The 19,179-nt window shown below is 40.0% G+C and overlaps 2 protein-coding genes and 1 non-coding gene across 6 annotated transcripts; all 3 read right to left on the bottom strand.

The window, feature by feature from the left end:
* Positions 1–160: 160 nt before the first annotated feature.
* On the bottom strand, positions 161–5,765 carry LOC136778783 (transcription initiation factor TFIID subunit 4-like). Of its 4 annotated transcripts, none has more exons than XM_066735892.1 (10): positions 4,276–5,765; positions 3,884–4,165; positions 3,120–3,245; positions 2,699–3,031; positions 2,485–2,628; positions 2,132–2,403; positions 1,882–2,048; positions 1,662–1,792; positions 1,397–1,579; positions 161–1,299 (listed from the first exon to the last, which is right to left on the bottom strand). In XM_066735892.1, the coding sequence occupies exons 1-10, from the start codon at positions 5,242–5,244 to the stop codon at positions 1,021–1,023; spliced, it is 2,886 nt and encodes a 961-aa protein (XP_066591989.1). In that variant the 5' UTR covers positions 5,245–5,765; the 3' UTR covers positions 161–1,020. The 4 variants fall into 4 exon arrangements, with proteins under 4 accessions (XP_066591989.1, XP_066591988.1, XP_066591991.1 ...); XM_066735891.1 differs by having other exon boundaries at positions 2,485–2,631; positions 4,276–5,763; XM_066735894.1 differs by having other exon boundaries at positions 2,485–2,631; positions 4,076–4,165; positions 4,276–5,762.
* Positions 5,766–6,026: 261 nt separating this feature from the next.
* Positions 6,027–19,114, bottom strand: LOC136778869 (transcription factor SPT20 homolog). Its single transcript, XM_066736009.1, has 9 exons — positions 18,879–19,114; positions 15,439–15,693; positions 8,899–9,129; positions 8,633–8,811; positions 8,287–8,548; positions 7,778–8,209; positions 7,470–7,706; positions 6,965–7,199; positions 6,027–6,891 (listed from the first exon to the last, which is right to left on the bottom strand). The coding sequence occupies exons 1-9, from the start codon at positions 18,993–18,995 to the stop codon at positions 6,794–6,796; spliced, it is 2,046 nt and encodes a 681-aa protein (XP_066592106.1). The 5' UTR covers positions 18,996–19,114; the 3' UTR covers positions 6,027–6,793.
* On the bottom strand, positions 7,247–7,328 carry TRNAL-AAG (transfer RNA leucine (anticodon AAG)). Its single transcript has one exon. It is a non-coding gene; the product is annotated as a tRNA-Leu (tRNA).
* Positions 19,115–19,179: the final 65 nt, after the last annotated feature.

The raw sequence follows: 19,179 nt of genomic DNA on the forward strand, positions 1-19,179 counted from the left end.
ACATTTGCATCAATTTTTCCCTTTTACATAAAAATCAGGTACACACTTTGAATTTCGTTAGAGTTCATTCATCATTATGCACAATGTACGGTTTTTCATTCTTACGATTATCAGAACCTTGACAGATTCCAAAGAGGAAATATAAATAAATTAACGTCGATCGCGGAAAAATAGTTGTAATTTTACTTTTGTAAATATTTCTTTAATAAAAAAACGTAACAGCTAGTTTTATAAACACTGAAAATGTAGATTACAACATAATATACCAATAACAATTCCATTTGATGGTGGAGAATAGTCGAGTAGCTATATTCTGTTGTACCAACATTGAAATTATTACTATGCAGCATTTATGTGTAAGGTATTGTACAAATCATTCCATACTTTTTGGACAATGTGCTCGTGGTATATTATTATATTAGATTTGTAAAAATATTATCTACTATTTTAACAAAACTTGCACGCGGTATTCTAGCGGTACAATGTCCAAAAGTATAAGTCAAGTGATACATCGTAGCAAGCATATACATAATATGACAATGTACACTCATGCACTCGTTATACATTCACATTCCACATAAGAAGTATTTTCGTATACAACCACACAATCATACTCGATTACAGACGCACACCATTCTTACTGAGAAACTATTTCGAGACTAATAATGGAACACGTTCTCATATACATTGATCCTTTTAGACGACGTAATGTTCCTGCGTTGAAAAATAAAGAACAATCTATTTATATTACATTTAAAAAATTTTCAGTCATTTACAGTTGGGAAGCTTAGGATCTTCATCATAGAAATACCTGATTATAAATGTTTCTGATATCACTAAGTTGATCCGCAATGAGTTTCATTATGCACGGTTTATGAAACACCCTACGGTGCAACGTACAACAGTGATGTCATACCATTCATCAAGGCCCACTGAGACCAGCTCACACCAGACCATGTAATAATACATAGAGCGCCAGACAACGGGCGAGTCACAACAGTTCCTGCCCTTCATAGAACATCACTTCAAGCATGATTTATACAGAGTCGTACTTCTACACGTTTCCTTTTCTTGTTCCAAAAGGAACAACAAGTCTCTAAAGTTCACTCTCTTCAAGCGTGGTCTCAGTGGCATTTGTCTGTTCATCCCCGTGGTCGATGTATTCAAACCAGAATTACTTCCTGGACTGCTGGCTGATCCTCCTGCGTCTAATTTCGGTTTTTTGCGAGGACCAATAGCTTGCAGTGCTGTTAAATTTGCTTCTCGCTGCCGAAGCTCTTCCATCTCCGCACGTTGCATCTTAAAATAAAATTATCAAAGATTCGTTTATATACTCATTATCTAATTCCCCTTCAATTTTATCCTAAATTTTATTATAAAATTATCTTTTACTCACTTCCTTGGCTTTTGCTTTTAACTTGGCTTGTTCGGGATCCTCTGTTTTCGCACGACTTTTAGCTGCTCTCAACAATAATTCTCGCTCTTGCTCTTCGTGCCTTCTGCGTTCGACTCTATCCAGATCCTCTAAAAATTTCAACTGCGCTCTGACGTCTTGCGTTACTTCGTATCTTGGGTCAACCTAAATCATAAAGAAAACATTTTAAAAAATAAAATTCAGAATACCAATATGATTTGAAAAATAAAAATAATATCAGTCGTACCTTTATAAGGTCTATTCTATGTTCTGCTATCACCGCCAATTTCTCTATTAAATTTTTTAACCTCTCCTGTGCAGCATGTGAAATTAACGCTGCAACTTCTTGGTTAGGTTCATCTAACCCATAACTGGAAACTGCAGAAAAAAAATAAAATCACCCATGTCATAACATATTTATTAAATTTTAATAAAAAGAAAGGAAAACGATAGAAAGTATTATGTACCTATTTGTTTAATTCTTTGTTGCAGTGGAGACAAGTGTAGGAAGATCTCGTCCTTGCAAGATCTGATTTGCGTTCCTACAAATTCAGTGGAACCGAGAATTCTTTGAGATTCCTCAGCAAGATTTACTCCACCCATAGCTGCTACATCGTTTATATCGTCATCACCACTTAAAAGAAAAAAATCGTGAGAATCTGTCGCGCGCGTTTAATTCAACTGATTAAAGTTTATAAAATTTAGCACTCGGCTTACGTATAGCCTGCGGATGAAAAAGTCTTTTTCTCTTTCTCCTTGGCAGTGGGCTTTGGTACGAGGGAAGGCACTGCGGCTTTATTCAAGGTCGTGGCAGTGTTAACTGTCTTAACTTGGCTGGGTGTAGTTACTGTTTTAACAACTTGTGTAACAGTGGTTGTTGGTGCCTTCTGGACAGTAGGCGCTGTAGGTCGAATTCCAGTTACCGCCACAGTTGACTTTACTGTATACGTCGTTGCTGGACTGCGTACGACTGTTGTTACAGGTCGTATCTAAAAAAAACACATAAAAGTTATTTATTTAAACTATTTATCGTAGTTATAGGTGCGTAAAATTTGGCTTTCGAAACTAACCAGTCTCTGTGGTACTGGCTGAGGGGGTCTCGGCAACGTTGTTGTCGTCGCAGGAAGAGGGGCCATTACTCGAACATGCGTTGCTGGAGATACCGTGGTCACAGGAACTGTTGATGCCACGGCTACAGTTGGTCTTATCTGATTCTGCTATAAATAATCAGTTAATTGTAATATCCTCTATTGTTATAAACTGCTGATAATTAATAAAAATTACCTGTGTAACAACTGGTGTCGCTGAGGCTATAGAGAAAACAACACTCGCCGGAGGAGGTCGAATCCCATCGATTACCAGCTCTTTCGTAACGAGAGATTGTCGTAGAAGAGGCAAGCTTTTCTTCAAAAATCCGATCAAACATGGTTGCGGAGACGCGTTTAACAATTTTTCAAGTCTATCACAAAATTCTTCTGGCTCAACTTTAACATCGATTAACTCTTGTATCAAAGTCCGAACATTTCGTTCCACTGCTTTAGGTTCCCGACTAGACAATTCTAATAAATTTGCTAAGAACTTACGGCACTTTTCTTTGGTATTATCTGCGGTTTGGCGCTAAAATTGTAAAATCGTGAAAAATTATTCTTATAGGCTGCTCTGATAATGCAACCCATTAAAAATAAGGTATTATAAGTCTTCTTACCGGTGCAGCTGTCTGAACAGTCTGAACACTTTGAACAGTTGAAACAGGAATCGAGGGAGCTGTAGTCGTAGCAGTTGTAACTATTGCTGGCGTAGTGGTTGCCGTAGTCACATTTGCCACAGCAGTCTATGTAAAAAAAACAATATTATTTATACCTACATTTTAAGTAATTTCTACTTGTAACAAATCTACTTGTGATAAAGATGAGATGAAGCTTTTTCATGCAAAATAACAAGTATATCATTGAATTAAGTATTTCAATATTTAATTACTATAATTGCTAAGTTAATGAATGAAATGCTTATTAGTTTTTTTTTACTTTTGGTGACTATGAATGCACCTGTGTACCTTATACAGACTCTTATTTTGTTCTCAAAGCACTAAACATGATTTACTTGAAATTGTAATTTATTGATCATTGTTTATAGATAAAGGAAATCCTCCAAATTTTGTAAGAGAATTACATCCATGGAAAGAGTTTTTGTACTGTAGAATATTTATCTAACCCCAGAAGCCAGTATCACATGCAAATTGTTTGAAGAAAGATACACTCTATAGTTTGACGTTATCTACTAAAAATAGAATGCAAGCCAAAATAAATAAGACTCTTATTGTAATAATCAATAAACACATGAAAGTTAAAGAAATAAAACTTTTGTAGATATAGCAGCAATAATGACATTCCAATAAACTAAAATCACAAACCAACAAGTTTCTACAATAGCACTACACTGAGTCTTGTAAGAGGTAAGAGAGTGCGTCACCTGAATTGGTTTTCTTATGGTGGTGAGTGGTGGGCCTGTGAACTGAGTGTTCAGCCTACTTACTGCTGGCACAGACGCAAGCCGATAGGTAGTGCCTGCAGTAGGCCCTGTGACAACTGCATTTCCGGTTATACTATTCGGAGTAACAGTAGTACCTGCAGGTGTACCAGCAGTGGGAACAGCAGGACCTACCCTTAATAATTGATATTGTCCATTTTCTGTTTTTAATAACAAATGACCTTGAGTGCCAGGTTGAAGACCATGAACCGCTTGAAGCGTTATCTGTATAAATGCAAAGGATAAAATGATATAATCATACTGATATGTATAGATAGTGATTATTAAAATTCAAATTATTGAATGAAAATTATAATAAAAGAAGTTTTTCTTACCCCTGGAGCTCCAGCTCTGCTAACCATGTGTTGACCAATAACCACCCTAGAGGCCACCTGTTTTGCTGCTTGCTGGCCAGCCACCGGCGTGCTCGGCCTCATTGTATTTACATTAAGAATCTGTACATTACTGGGTACTATGGTAGAAGTAACACCAGCTTTCCCCTGCAATGCTGTGCTGACAGCATTGCCAGCAACAGAAACAGGAACAGACATCGGGACGGAAACCATACCACCAGGTGCTACACTAGTCTTTATCACTAGAGCTGTTCCAGTTGACTTATTTACTCCAGCGATTGTTTGATTTCCTGTCTGGTTGACAGAGCCAATATTGGATACAACATTAGCCGTTGTCTGTAACACTGCTGGTGATGTGATGCCCAATGTACCATTGGCTAACTGTCCAACAGTGTGAGTAGGAAACGATATCTTATTGTTTACATTAGCAGCCCCTGTTGCTGCTATGACCTGGCCAACACTGGGATATATAATTTTGACAGACTCATGCGTCTTGGCCAAACTAGATATATTTGCTGTCTGATTGGTAGTGACTTGGTTAGCAGTTACTTGGTTGACATAGACAGCAGAGGGTATTCCTGGTTGAGAGTGTTGCTGAGTGGTTACCTGGGAGGCGACGGTATTCGAGGTAACCACATTAACTGGGAGCAAAGTACTCGTGGTGATAGACTTCGTGACTTCCTGGGGCATGAGACTGTTCACCGTCGTAGCACCGCCACCGTTGGCAACCCCATGTTTCTGTGGCTGTACCGCGGTGATAGTACCTCCGTTGGATATAGCACTATTCACCTGATGATTTTGCTGGGCAACCGATACGGAACTTGCTTGGTGACCGGGACCATCTGGCGTTGAGGTTACGAGTTGCGTTTCAAGAGAGCCCACCAATGCGTTTACTGCGGATTCATCGACGTCCGTGCTCAGAGCTTCCTCCAGAAACTTAGCTGACGCCATTTTCTTCCAAGCTCCAACTGTAAACTGAGCTGCGCATGCGCTTGTCGCAAATTGTTCCCATGGTGCATTGCCCCCTCCCCGATGCCAACCAAAGCCGTCCGTACACAGCGGATCAACTATTTACCGTCCGGCGGTACAAATCAATATTATTATCTATTTCACTTATGCTTATCATTTCATTTTGACCATTCTTCCTGGTGTTTCTAACAACCTTCGACGATTCCATTCAAAATATACGATGTACCACTATCTTATTAAGTAACACGGCTCTTCATGAATCATCACAATCATCATTCTCTTGGCGCAAAAACCACGTCACCCGCCAAAATGGCCATCTTCGAAACTGAACGTTCACGAAACTCATACCGGAAGCCTACCGTTAGTACACTCCTCTCTACGAGATGCTAAACAGTTAATAGCCCAATAATAGTCCAAATTTAACCGCGAGATTATCATAAATTAGACGCACGTATTGAATTTGTACGATTCGACTAGAAAAAAATTCTAGGGCATACCGAATTAACGCATTATTCATCAAATACCTTTCCGCCATGTTTGATGGATGCGCACTGCTCCTGTCAATGCGATCCGTATGCGCATAACGGAAATGCAAATCATCCGCTTGAAAATAAAAATATTTAATACTTCAACACAGCTTCGTTCAAGTTGAAAAAAAAAAAACATTAAATTTTTTCTGCCAATTTTTTCAGATGAGACAAAAATCAATTATAACACAAACAAGTGTGTCGATTGTCGAAACGAGAATGATAAAAAACGGTCAATTGATCTGTAGAGTTTTTATTTTTATTTCCATTCTGTTACCGGTGAAAAGACAAAAATACAAGAAGTAAATAAACAAAACGATATTAATCGTATTTAAAAAGTAAACACCTCAAGAGGTAGTAACGCCTAATAGCTAATCACCGTTATAGTCACTGATAAAATATTGCCAGCGGTTTAGAAAGTGAACTTTCACAAAGGCAAAACAGATAATCACAGTTTTTATCTTTAACTTCATTTTTTTCAATGTTTCAATATCCTTATGACGAAAGATATTAATAATGCCATTATCGAATCACGGTAGGCATGTTGAATTCACGATGTATCACTTGTATCCATTACATTTTTTTCCTTATTTAAAAGTACTGGATTCGTTAAAAAAAAATTGTATGCATACTACCACGTGCTTATTATACAATAGAAGAATTTCAAATCTTCCAGATTAGAAATAAATATAGAATATATTTATATCTCAATGCTGTAGCATACTATAATCTGCGCGCACGACTGTTTTATTTTTTTATAAACAATATAAGAAACGTTAGAAAAAAATCTCTTAATACTAATGAACGATGCAAGTATAGGGTCAAGCTGTTGCTGCAAAATTAGAAAACCGCATATAGTGTGTTGTGTGTGAAGGAATCACGTTGACCGTGATTTAAGGAGCGCAGAAGCTACTACTTTACTAGAGTCACATTTTTTTCTTTTTTTTTTGTTTTTTTTTCATAGACTTTTAAAATTTCCAGAAATATTGCTCGCTTATAGATATTTAACAGGCGCAGTCGCAGGAACAGCGACGAACACGTTTCTCACGTTTGTGTGCGGCGAAAGGCTCAGGAATGGAACGAATCGAACGAGGTTGAACATCTGAAATGTTACAAAAATAATGTAGAGAATTTTGATAGAAAATTGCTTTTGATATATATAAAAATCCAATTACAGTGTGGACGATTTTCTTCCTCGTGCTCTTGAGATTGTTGCTCCTGCTGTTCTTGGATGATCAAATGAGTCGGCTGCTGCTGTTGCTGCTGTTCTTGTTGCCGCTGTTCATTTTGTTGCTCATTGGATTGGCTATCGCTGACCTCTGCTCTGGCCTCTACTGGAACCTCCAAAGTGTCTACTGGTCTCAAGGGTAACGCAAATCTTGGAATTGCGAAAGCTCGACCCTCCACGACCTGAAACGCAGTCGAAATTAAAAATAGAAAAGCTTATGTAAAAAATCTGGCAGCGGTGGGATTCGAACCCACGCCTCCGAAGAGACTGGTGCCTTAAACCAGCGCCTTAGACCGCTCGGCCACGCTACCGTTTTGCTCATGGCTGATAAATATAGTATTTAAATTTTCGGCAATTAAAATTAATCCGCTAATCATAGCATTTTTCAAATCTTCTTTTCGATGCTTATCTCGCCTCTTAAAAAGATAACGTTAAACCTCGTAATAGTTTACCTGATGAATAATATCGCGAATTTCAGCTGGCACTGGGAAGTTTCTCTCGGCCTCCTCGCCCTGGTCTTCCGGTCCAGGGAAAGGTTTGGCTTCTTGGCGTTCCTCGGAACGATCGGATCTCTGACGACCCTCGATGTTTCCATGTTCCAGAAGATTCTTTACTTCAATGGGAAGGGGGAATGGTCCCAATGGAATTGGACGAGCTCCTTCTGGGAAAGGTTTGAACTCGTGGACAGCCTAAGGTTATAGAGTCATTGGATCATGTAAACTTGCAACTTTGGAACTAAAGAAGCAACAGACTAATTTACCTCACGTCGAGCACCTTCTGGAATGGGGAAGATTGTAGCTTCTCCAGTAATATGCTGAATGATGTTTTTAATCTTCAAGGGAACTTGCTGAATGATTTTTCTAATCTCCAGTGGAAGTTCTTGGAATGGAGAACGCGATCTCTCCTGGTTTGGTTGAGGTGGTACCGGTGGTCGTTCCTCGCTTTGTGGAGCAATTATCATCTGGGGAACAACACGTTGTTCGTGGATCTGAGGTTCCCTCTGAGGAACTTGGGGAACCATTGGACCAAGTTGCTGTTCTTGACCATAGCCTCTTTGTGGTTGCTCGTTTTGTTGGATCATCATTTGGATCTGTGGTTCCTGACGAGGATCCTGAAGACCCGGTGGCCTCATATTTCTTAAAGGATCCATCGGGAATTGACGAAGCTCGATTGGAATCTGACGAATCTCCACCTAAAGCAATATCTCTTTAATATTTCCATCTCGTTCATTTCACATTTGTAATACTCGTTTCATTTTTGTAAGCTCACCTGTGGACCCATTCGTGGTGGCCTCATCTCCATATTCAATTGTGGTAGATTGCGTAATTCTGGAGGAAGAAGTCCCGCAGGAATATGATTTAATCCACGTGGATCACTCAATGGTAATTGTTGCATGTCAGGAACTTGATACTGGTTGTTGTTGTTTACTTGATAATGATTGTAATTAGTATTCTGATCCTGTTGTTGAAGAGGGATCTGGACGGTTCCCAGAGGAACGATGATGGGTGTCAGGGTATCTTGTTCGTTTTGTCTGAATAATAATATTAATATCATGAAATTTCACGGATTTTAATTGGAACGTTAATTAAATTTATTTTATATCTAGATAACTTACTCTTGGCTAGGATTGCCAGATTCGCAAAGAATCGCAACGCGTTCTCCACTGAGTCTCTGGATACGCTGAGGGTCCGTACTGTTATTCACAGAATTATCGTTACTGCCATCCATAACTTGATCGGCTCTTCGTCTCTCAACAACGCAGGAAACTCTGCCACGAGACTGTTGCATCAGAGTCTAAATGGATAAAAGCAGGAAAAATGAGTGATATATACTCTTATTGAAAACATAAAGGAGGCTGATCAGAAGACACGATATACTAACGCCTGCAATGTCATCGAGATCGAATTGGAGGGGGAGTTTGATGTGAACCGGAGGAAACTCGTCATCCTCGTAATCATCCTCCTCCTCGTCCCTCTCGCTATTCTCATTATCAGATTTCGAGCTTTCGTCCTCCTTCTGGATCTTGATGTCCTTCGTGTCAGCCTCGACGTCTTTCTTGGACACCGGCGACTCCGAGAGGTTCTGCAAGTTGTCCTTTGGCTCGACAGAATCCTGTAAGAATTTCTCTCTATAACAGTCACGTTATTATTATCGCGCAGGAGGAAATACACGCGAGCCGCCCCAGGCCGGAAATCATTCAGCACTCGCATTGAATAATCAAAGTGGCGATATTAACGACGGAACGAGTAGAATTAGTCGGACAACTCGCTTAAACTTCCAGCATTCTTCAGGTTGCAGTGCGATAATAAGTCGAGTTCGCTTTCACTCGCGACCCGATGTCGCGACCAGGAAGACTAGAGTTGCATCAACAACTGATGCCTGTAACATGCTCCACTGTGTAGGACTTGGTTGAACTTTCAAAGTGTTTCTAAGAGACAGAGTCTAGAAATTCCAAAGCTGACTTAAAGCGTCGAGCGATAATTTCGAGTACCCGGAGGGAGTCTCTATAGCGTGGAGAAGGATGAACGAAAAATTGTTCTACGCGGAAGCCAGCAGACTTTGGCGTGTAATTTCACGTGTAATCCACGCGTGAACAACGTAATTATGCTTTTGTGCAAGCGCGGCGTTGGTTGCAACGGGTCCAAGCGTGTCCCGGAGAATGCCGGTAGAGCGTGCACACCGCACAGCGCTTATACAGTTAGCACATCGGCGCAGAATCGTCAAAGCAGCAAGTGACAAACTTTCTAAAATATCGGCGAGCGCAATAGAACCGCCAGTTTCTTGCATTTCGAAATCATGGACGAGCAAGAAACCAGGTACTTTGCTCCGGTCCAATATTAAATCTGCACTCCAATTTTCTATGCGGCTGTGTGCGCGAAGAAAAACTCTCGATTACGCATAGCAAGAGGATATTAGACATTTGTACTCGTCGATCTACTCAAACAGATTTCATCGATCGATTTTCACCTTCGCACCACGTTACACGCGGCGAGCTCTTTTGTTCGTTGCTCGTGTCATGCATGTCGATCTTTACTTTCTACCGTTCGCCAGTGGCGCGAACCGGAAGTGACACGAGTCATCAACTTCCTGCCGCCATCGCCCAGTCATTCGTTTGTTACATATATATACCTCTGCCTGGCCAAAACTCGAGGTTTTCGTTGGGATTTTCGAGGACGTTGGTAAATTTGCAGAATCCCCTCGTGCCGCGAAGAAGATGACTCCGTGGAGATCGCGCGGGATCCTAACGGGCTCGAACTTTCTCCGTTATTAACTGTAATTGACAGAGCGAAGGATTTCTAACGAGCGAGAAACCTGGATAATATATGGTTTAGTATAATATAAAATTCGATTAGAATTCAATGTGAAAGTAATTAGCGTGAGTGTAGCCTAGCACCTTCGGAGGATGCTGGGATGCTTTACGCCAGAGTACCAACTGGTGAAAAGGCACACAACGGAAAGTGGGTTGCCCGTTGCACACACCTCCCCCCTCTCTTACACAGCTGAGGTGAACGTTCTCTAAAAAGATTTTCTCTCCACAAACTAACTGTATTGTTACCTCGGCCAAACTCTTGCGCGAGTGCACCTTTTTTTATCGCTAACGAGAAAATTGCCAGACCCTAATCTCGCTTCTCGATCATCGAACGCACTCCGAACCACACATTGCTATATATATACATATATGTATATACGTACACGTGTGTTACAAAAAAGTACAAGGAAGGTAAATCGATCGAGCATCGAGCGTTTTTTCTCTCTCTCTCTCTCTCTCTCTCTCTCTTTCTCCAGCCAAAGAAGAGAAATAGAAGAAAAAGAATTTCTATTCCGGTAGTCGTGTAGTTTCTGTTTTGTAACTATGTAAATACGTTTCATTAGTAGTCTCGGAGTGTATCATCGGCCAGAAAACATGAAACGGCGGATATTTGGCTTGGTCTTACACGAAAGCGTTTCCTGAATACACGAAGCATTACTACGCCCGACTCCTGGCGAGGAAGAGAGGAAACTTTGTGTCACACACACACATTAATAATATTCACGTAAGTCGACTCTTTTCGAACAGACGGCATAAATTTTTTATCCGATTTCATTCACGCTCTTTTTTCTCCCAGGGTTTCTAACGGAAGCGCTCCAACGATCTGGACTGGTTTTGCGAACGCATTGCGAGAGTTCCTGCGAGAAAATGGAAAATCAATTTGGCCTTTTATAAGGAGACGAGACACGGAAATACTGTCATTCGTCAGTTGAGCACGGAGCCAGTTTCTCGCGAACGGGGGAGTCGGAGAAATTGATTACGACCAGAAGAGAAAATCGTTTCCCCCTTCAACGTGACGAGCTTCCGCGAAACCGCGGACGTGCAACCTTTGTTCCTCCTTCACGCTCAATTGCTAAGAAAAAATAGCACGATTTAATCTTTAAATAATAACGAACGATGATTATAAACTCGCTGTTTCCCCGGGTGAAAAACGCGGGTGAAATATGATTAACCTGCGCCTATCGCCATGCACGCGCGGCTCTACCAAGAATTTTTAATCAACTCGACGATCTTTTCTCTCCACTCGGTCAAACTAATCGAATGCAAAAATATTGTTCTTACTTTAAATATCTTCTTGGGCTTGTAAGTATTAAATTACGCAAGACCTGCGCGCGTTGGGTTGGATAATCCGAGTGGTAAAACCTAGCGTAATTTTCTTTCATTAGCGCAAAATCAACGAGGAATTCCTAGGATGAATTATTTATGTCGCAATTTTATTTACAGGAAGTTTTAATTAACAGCGTTCGACTCATTATCGAAAGTGATTTGTTATTAATTGGATTGTGAGGCTCGACATGGGATTTGAAGGGGTGCTTTTGCCGCTGGCATATTGTTCCATACGATCTCTCGCGTATATGAATAGAACATTTTCTTAACAATTTAGTTTCTATGGAGATTGTCGTCCTTGTCCCAGAAGAGCAATAATGCGAAATCTACACGCTCCGATTAGTTAGAGAACGTCCTCGTTTTAATCAAAGAAAACTCGCGTACTTAGTTAGTCACTCGTTCCTAACTTACCGGATAAAAAGCTCCGTCTAATCGATTCTCCATTCGATCGTGCAATATCGGACAATTTTATTCCTTCTAAAATATTTTATTATTTCAAATCGGATGGCTCCGGTTCGCGGATGAAAAATGTTGCTTCTGTTTTTTTAGTAATAATCGGTATACCATGCCTAGTCTCAGCCAATAATTTTGACAAGTTTAAGAGACGGCTAGGAGACAAAAAATGGACTCGCACCGCATCAGAGATTCTTGGCCGAAGAACGGAGCGAGAATTACGTAATGCAATTGCGGTTCTCCTTGAACGCAACTACCTAGCATGGTACCGCATGGTTTCTTTCTTTATGTTTTCTTTCTGTTTTAGATTCTCCGTGGAATTAATCACCTTCATCCTGCACGGACATCAGCCTATCCTTTTCGCGAACGATCCTTCTTTTGCCGACTTGATTTATCCGTTGATTCTTCCCACGAGAGATTTAGATTTCCGCTGCAATTACAACGGCTAAAATTACGTGCAATGTTTGCACGATTTGCATCAATCTTTGATTCGCATACACTGTCGAAATTATTTCGTATACCGCCTCCTTGATCCTCTGCTTAATTTTGTTAATGTTATTAGATGAACGCTTATCTCTAACCTTCTAAATACTCTCATCGCTGCTAATGGAATATCATACGTCATTTCTATTTCTTTTGCATTATTTATTCTCTCTTATTGTTTGGACAGTATATTTTTTCCCTTGGAAACAAAGATTGCAACAAAAATGAGTAAATCATACAAGGTAGCTATTATTCAAATTACAGTCTTTCGAAATTATTTCGTACAGTAGTCTCCTTGATCCTGTCCTTAATTTCGTTGGAGATATTGTGTTTACTCTTCTCTATCATTGTTTCTGTATAATAAAATATCATACGTAATCTCCACTCCTCTTGCATTATTTCTTCTCTCTCGTTTTTCATACTAAATACTTTTCTCCTTAGAAATAAAGATTATTAATTAAAATGTTTAAATTACACGTGATGACTGCTTGTATTAATTTTCAACTCAGTTTAAACTATCGAAATTATTTCTTAAAGTCTCCTTGAACCTGTCCTTAATTTCGATACAGCTGTTATTATGTATACGTTTTTTCTGACCTTCTAAATATTTTCTTCATTACCAACAAAATATCATGTATTACCTTCATTCCTTTTGCATTCTTTACTTTCTCTTTCTATCTCGTTATTTACCAGAATATTTTTCTCCTTAGAAACAAAAAATCCCATTAAAACGCCTAAAAAACACGTGGTAACTACATATGGATTGCACGAATCTTAAACTCAAACTCCAAATTATTTCGTACTCGCATAGTCTCCTTGATCCCGTCCTTTATTTCGTTACGGATAGACGTAAACGCTTCTCTCTCGACCTTCGAAAGACTCTCAGCCTTGTACTGACAAAATATCCTACGTCACCTCCACTCCTATCGTATTGTTCCTTCTCTCTCTCTCTCTCTCTCTCTCTCTCTCTCCCTCGTTGCTCAGACAGAACATTTTTCTCCTGAAAACCAAAGATCCAGGTGGAATTTTGCCAATGGATTCTGACTTTTGCTTTTGTGCACGGTATCCGCGAGAATTCAGCTGCTACGAAAGTAATTACTGTACGCTTTCTAAATTTCTGGCTTTGAATGCCCGTTTACCTTTTAACACCTCGAGTATTCGCAGCTACAGGGAACATTAGGAAAGCGTATAATAAAATAAAAAACAGCGACTTTCTTCGCCTCTTGAGAGTACTTAAACAAATGAAATTCCCGTTTAGCCATCAATTAAACGGCTGTCGGTACAACAATGAAGAGCATTTTCTCACGTTGCCCAATAAACCAAATAACGTACGATTCGTTCGATCAATGAAGCAATGCTGCGTTTGGATGAAGCTTTCGAGGGAGAGAGGCTGCGGTGTAAGAAGGAAAACGAGGCTATAGGCCACTGTCTAACGTGCTTCCAATTTTTGCTTAAGGAGATTCTAGTAAATATATATATAAAAGCCGTAATTTTCATAATGATAGACATAAGTGGATGAATGATATTCTGCGGCTTTTCCTATAGGAAAATCATTGCGAATCTTGATGGTAACAATTTGTGTGGGCATCATTAGTGTTATTATGATTGTATCGAGCGAATGAGTACAAAGAAGGGCGTGACTCGCGGACGCATGCACAGTTCCTTTTTTTCCTTCAAATTCCGTGAGAAACGATCCTTTTCGCTAACCACGTCATGTCAATCCAGTTGTATATCCGCACTCTGCATTTAACCTCTCTACGAGCCTCCGAGGAAAGTTTGCGTCAGTCTGCAGCTTTCTTCGATCAATCTCAAGGAAATTGCTCGTCGATGCTTCGAAAGCTCCACAAATTATCACCTCGTAATTTTTCGCACCTTCGACATAATGATAATCAATCTTTATACCGATACATTTACCTACTCCTTAATAAGAGTCTTCGAGGGTAATGAAAGAAAGTTGCCAGTTCGGTGTATTCGGTATATCGTCTAACACAATGAGCTTCCCTCGCGATCAGTCGCAAGAAAATTGGTTTTTTCCAAACTCCATAAATTATCGCCTTGCAATTCTTCCCACTTTCGATATTTTAATGAACCTTTTTACTGTTTCACTTATCCTAGAAATCTTCGAGGGTAATGAAGGAAAGTTGCTAGTTCAGAGTCTTCGACATATTGTCTGACGATAAACTTCCGTTATAAAATTGTTCGTAAATGATTCAAATTATTTTCAAATCTTTCGGATCTTCGACTCATAATTTTTGTGATTTATTTATAAAAAATTAGTGTATTATATAGTCGACAATATTCTTGCATTATATATTAAATATTCTGAATAGTTATTATCTTGCACTTGAAATATTTTTTCCACGACTTTATCAATATTTTGCAAGTTTTATAAATAATCGCTGTGGAATTTACCCAAACTTGCAATTGTCTCGTAAAACATCGAGCAATAATTCGCGACGGGTAATAATACGAAAACTAGGTAGATTATAGCCACTGTGTCTGCGAAAAACGACAATAGAACAGACAGAAATAAGATTATTCTAATCGTGGTCTCGCATTCCGATTGGCTCAATCGTCGAAGGATTTTCACGTTTAATGTAAAACTGACATTTCCATAATTCGTAATGGCATGAGAACGTTTCGATTCACTTTGACTTTTAATTATGACGCTTCTCGTTCCGCAGCTAATCGACTATATGTTTGGCTACTCGAAATTGATATTTTCCTCGCGAGGTGCCAATGGGGCGCTAATAGATTCGCCTCGTGCGGCTTCCATCTCACTTTCGATCGCAAAACGTCGTCCCCGATTTTTATCCGCGTTAGGGGGAGGAGCGATGGAAAAATCCTACCTGCACGAGTGCCTCGGGCTGCAGATGTTTCAGGAATTCATTTTGTTGCTGGAAATTATCGGCTGCATGCTGCTGCTGGAGTTTCAAATCGGCCTGCATGGCTGCAATCGATTCTGGACTGCAGGAGAATCTTGCCTGAACGTAGGAGGATGCCAGGATGAAACTTCCAAGGACCACTGTCATCGTTATCAAAGTGATAGCAGCGATCCTCGCGATTTGCACCGCGGTGCTTCTCATTGGGGGCCTCATGTATGCCTGGAAAAAATATCATCTCGTCTTTAACGATTCTTACGCAAAAATTACATTAAATTCTCTTCATGTTATACATATATATATATATATATGCAATGAATGGTCGTTTCTGCACCAACGACCACAATTTTCTTTCTATTTTTAAAGCAGCAAGGTCTGCAGGAGAGAATTGTCTGTGACGTCAATAGAACTCTTTTTAATAAGAAACTTGACGTTTCGCATCATTCTAAACCGTCTCCTCCCTCGTTAGAGTTATCGTGTGAACAGCAAGCACTTCGATTAGTCCAGGATGAAGCGGACGGACTCTATTATGCGTTAACCTACGTGAGTTTATACCAAACGTATTGTTTGCCACTCACGCCATACGTGTATGTATGCATGTATGTGTGTGTGCATTTGTGAAATTTCACGCTGGCTAACCAACCAAGCCGAGGCCTTCCATAACTTCACTCCTCTGCCTACCGATTTTTATGAATCGTACAGCTCTCCCCTCGGTCTTTCTGATATTTCATTCAACGCATCAAGCTACGCTTCGATAAAATCTAATCTAATATTTTTATTTCTTTCATTTTTTCAGAGCAGAGCAATCGGGCCAAATTAAGATTTGTTCATCGGCCAATGTACCAGTACAGATTGCATTAAATGTAAAGTTGGAACTCGCTTCGAAACGGGAATAGCAAACCACGATTAAGTGTGTCTGACTTAGTGTTAACTGTACCTCGACACTATTATCTTCGTACCTCGTTCTACAAGTCACCCGTCTGTCATCAATTCCAGTCTGCCATTTTGACGAAGACAATTTACCAAAAATGCCATCAGCCGATCCATCATAAACTTCCATAAAGAAAAAATATAGTCCAACTGATATTTGCTAATTATTATTAGTATCTCAAGAACCTTGGTGATTGATTATAATGATTAGAAAAGTTTAGTAATTTTTCTGAGAGTTTAATTTGAAGTGAATTCGATCTGCAGTCAAAGGCAGCTGGGTAAACTTTAATTTGTTAGAAGGGGAGGCATGGGGGGGGGGGTGATTAGTCAAAGTGTAAAAATGAAATAAAATTGACAGAAGGATATATTAGAGGTTTCGGTAGAGACTGTACCACTGAGTACAATTCGTAATGACCTCGATGTGGATGGACGACTCTCAGGTGAGAGGCCTCGGAGAGATAGTAGGCCATTCCGTGCTGCCTTTATAATGGCTGATCTGTCTGACAAAAGTAAATAGCCAGACTTTGCTCATCCAACCACAAATCATTTCTATCAGTGATAAATTCACTGCAAAATATATTCTATCCGATCCTCCCCACCCCCTTTCTCCTCCTCCCCACCTCTCACCCTAATTATTTCTACCAAATGAAATGTTCGATCCAATAAGTTTATTCCCAGAAATAAAACTTCACCTATAGTGGATATTTCCCTTGAGCTATTTTTTTTTCACTCTATCTGTTTGAGGAAACTCGTTTTAAACTGGTTTCAAGCCTCCGAAGCCGAATTCATAGGTGCTTACGTAAGAATAAATGGTGCATCATTTATAATGCTCGTTATTGCTCGGAAAAAAAGACATTTTAGCAACGGGAGCAAATTGTTATTAGGCTATACACTTATATGGCTATGCGCAATAAACGCGAAATTGCGTGGAAAGTTGTACTAATTTCAAAATGTTATCAAACACGCCAGATTATTATTGCACGAAAACTTCAGACCTCGTAAAATTTCTTCCTTTTTTAAAACATTTTCTCCAAAGGTCTGTTTTATTATATATATATATACATGACAATTTATTGCATGAACATTAATGCCAGCTTTTATGAACAATTACTCCTCGTCTATCGCGAGCATTGAAATCTCCGAGGAAAGTTGAACGCAGGCACAGGAGATGAGCTGTAGGAGAAAAGGGACATGTGGCACCTACAGGACTTCTTCTAGATCAAATAGCGGAATTTTTCGAGATCCGTCAGGCCATAAAGGTAATTCGATGTGTGTACATACGACACAGTACATATGCGTCATCGATGACGGGAATAATCGAGAAACTGGTTTTCACCAAAGCATTGACCTGCGGCCCCACCATATACACCAACGACGCGTTACCCAAATAAATAACCGTATGGATAATTAGTCTAAATATTGTATCTCTATATATTTTTATTTCAATTCTCTCTTAAAAAATCAACCCAAATTACGTAAATTACGATTTAATCGAATTTAATCGACCTACATAAATATTTAGTACATCTGTAAACTGTTCCGGATAAGAACAAATAAAACTTATCAAATTGGCGCTGAGACTGAAACTTGATAGCTCTCCAAAGCGTAGAAAATAAAGCAATAAAGAAGTTGTCAAGCTATTATTTTCCTAAAACGTTTATAGACTGGATGTGCTTAGCGATAGCGATGACTCGCGGTGGAATACTGGCATTATTAGTATTATTATATGATTATTATTATACTTGGCAGAGTTTGCGTTTTTCCTAGCAATTTCTTTTCTTTTCCGAAACTCTCGCTAAGGAATTACACGTTTGCGGATAATAATAGCGCGTTTCGAACGCGGAAATGCATTCGTTCACCGTGCACAAGTCTCTCCCCCTCCCCCCTCTCTCCTACTAGAGAGCCTCTTTGAGAACCTTGGTAATTTAACCTTCTCGGTTAAAGAAAAGCTCGACGCGAATAGTTCCCAAGGAGAAACGAACGAGGTGATTAATTTTTCATTTTCGCGAAAGATCGAAAATACTATAATGCGACTCGGTACCAGCTGGGTTTCCATTCCTCCCCTCCTAAACGCCTCGGAGTGAAAGGCGATTCAACGACACTCGGCAGCTCGACGGACTCGCGGGGATGCTTCGCGTGTGAATAATGCAAAAAACCAAGTGATAAAAACCATATACACACGATACAGGTATCCCATAATAACACACGTTATAATGATATTATAAGAGACTCGGCTGTGCCAGCGGCATTAAAGAAATCGCTCGAGCGAAACCAAGAGTATTCAGAAAAAGCTTATGCCACTCTGAGATATTGCCACATTATGGATTCTTGCTTTCCTTCCACACCCAGCTGTTTCCCAATGCGAAGCGTTCACCAGAGAACCGATGAATCCGATCGATGAATTTTTCGGCCGATCGGCGAGATTTCGTCCGAGGGACTCGTGCATGGGATATTTCGGGGATATTCGGAGGACTTACCGGTGGTGGCTCAGTAGTCGAATAAACCTCACTCGGCGCGTAATGACTGTGGGTTTGCGGAACTTTCTCCGAGACAACAGCAACCGTGGCCAGAGAATCCGGCTGTTCCTTCTCCATGATGGAAATGTCCGCACAGAAATGAAATTTCGGTCTTTACTACTTGTCTCTTGGAAGACTAAAAAAAAAAGACTCGATCGACCAGTGCTCAATGTCGATCCTACGGCGGTTCGACGAGCAGTGAGTGGCTGCCGAGACCTGCCACCGCTACCTTAGCGGCTTAGCCCAGCCCCCACCTGTGCAA

This window comes from Prorops nasuta, unplaced genomic scaffold, assembly GCF_024137725.1.
Source record: "Prorops nasuta isolate Cenicafe-Biocafe unplaced genomic scaffold, Cenicafe_Pnas_1.2 PNAS00015, whole genome shotgun sequence".
NCBI lineage: Eukaryota > Metazoa > Arthropoda > Insecta > Hymenoptera > Bethylidae > Prorops > Prorops nasuta.

Coding starts and splice junctions, on each gene's coding strand:
- LOC136778869 (XM_066736009.1), bottom strand. CDS start 18,995: ATGGAGAAGGAACAGCCGGATTCTCTGGCCACGGTTGCTGTTGTCTCG. Junction 8,210..8,286: donor CACCACGAATGGGTCCACAG/GTGAGCTTACAA, acceptor ATATTGCTTTAG/GTGGAGATTCGTCAGATTCC. Junction 6,892..6,964: donor GGAAGAAAATCGTCCACACT/GTAATTGGATTT, acceptor GTAACATTTCAG/ATGTTCAACCTCGTTCGATT.
- LOC136778783 (XM_066735891.1), bottom strand. CDS start 5,244: ATGGCGTCAGCTAAGTTTCTGGAGGAAGCTCTGAGCACGGACGTCGAT. Junction 2,632..2,698: donor CGACACCAGTTGTTACACAG/GTAATTTTTATT, acceptor GATTATTTATAG/CAGAATCAGATAAGACCAAC. Junction 2,049..2,131: donor TTTTCATCCGCAGGCTATAC/GTAAGCCGAGTG, acceptor TTTTCTTTTAAG/TGGTGATGACGATATAAACG.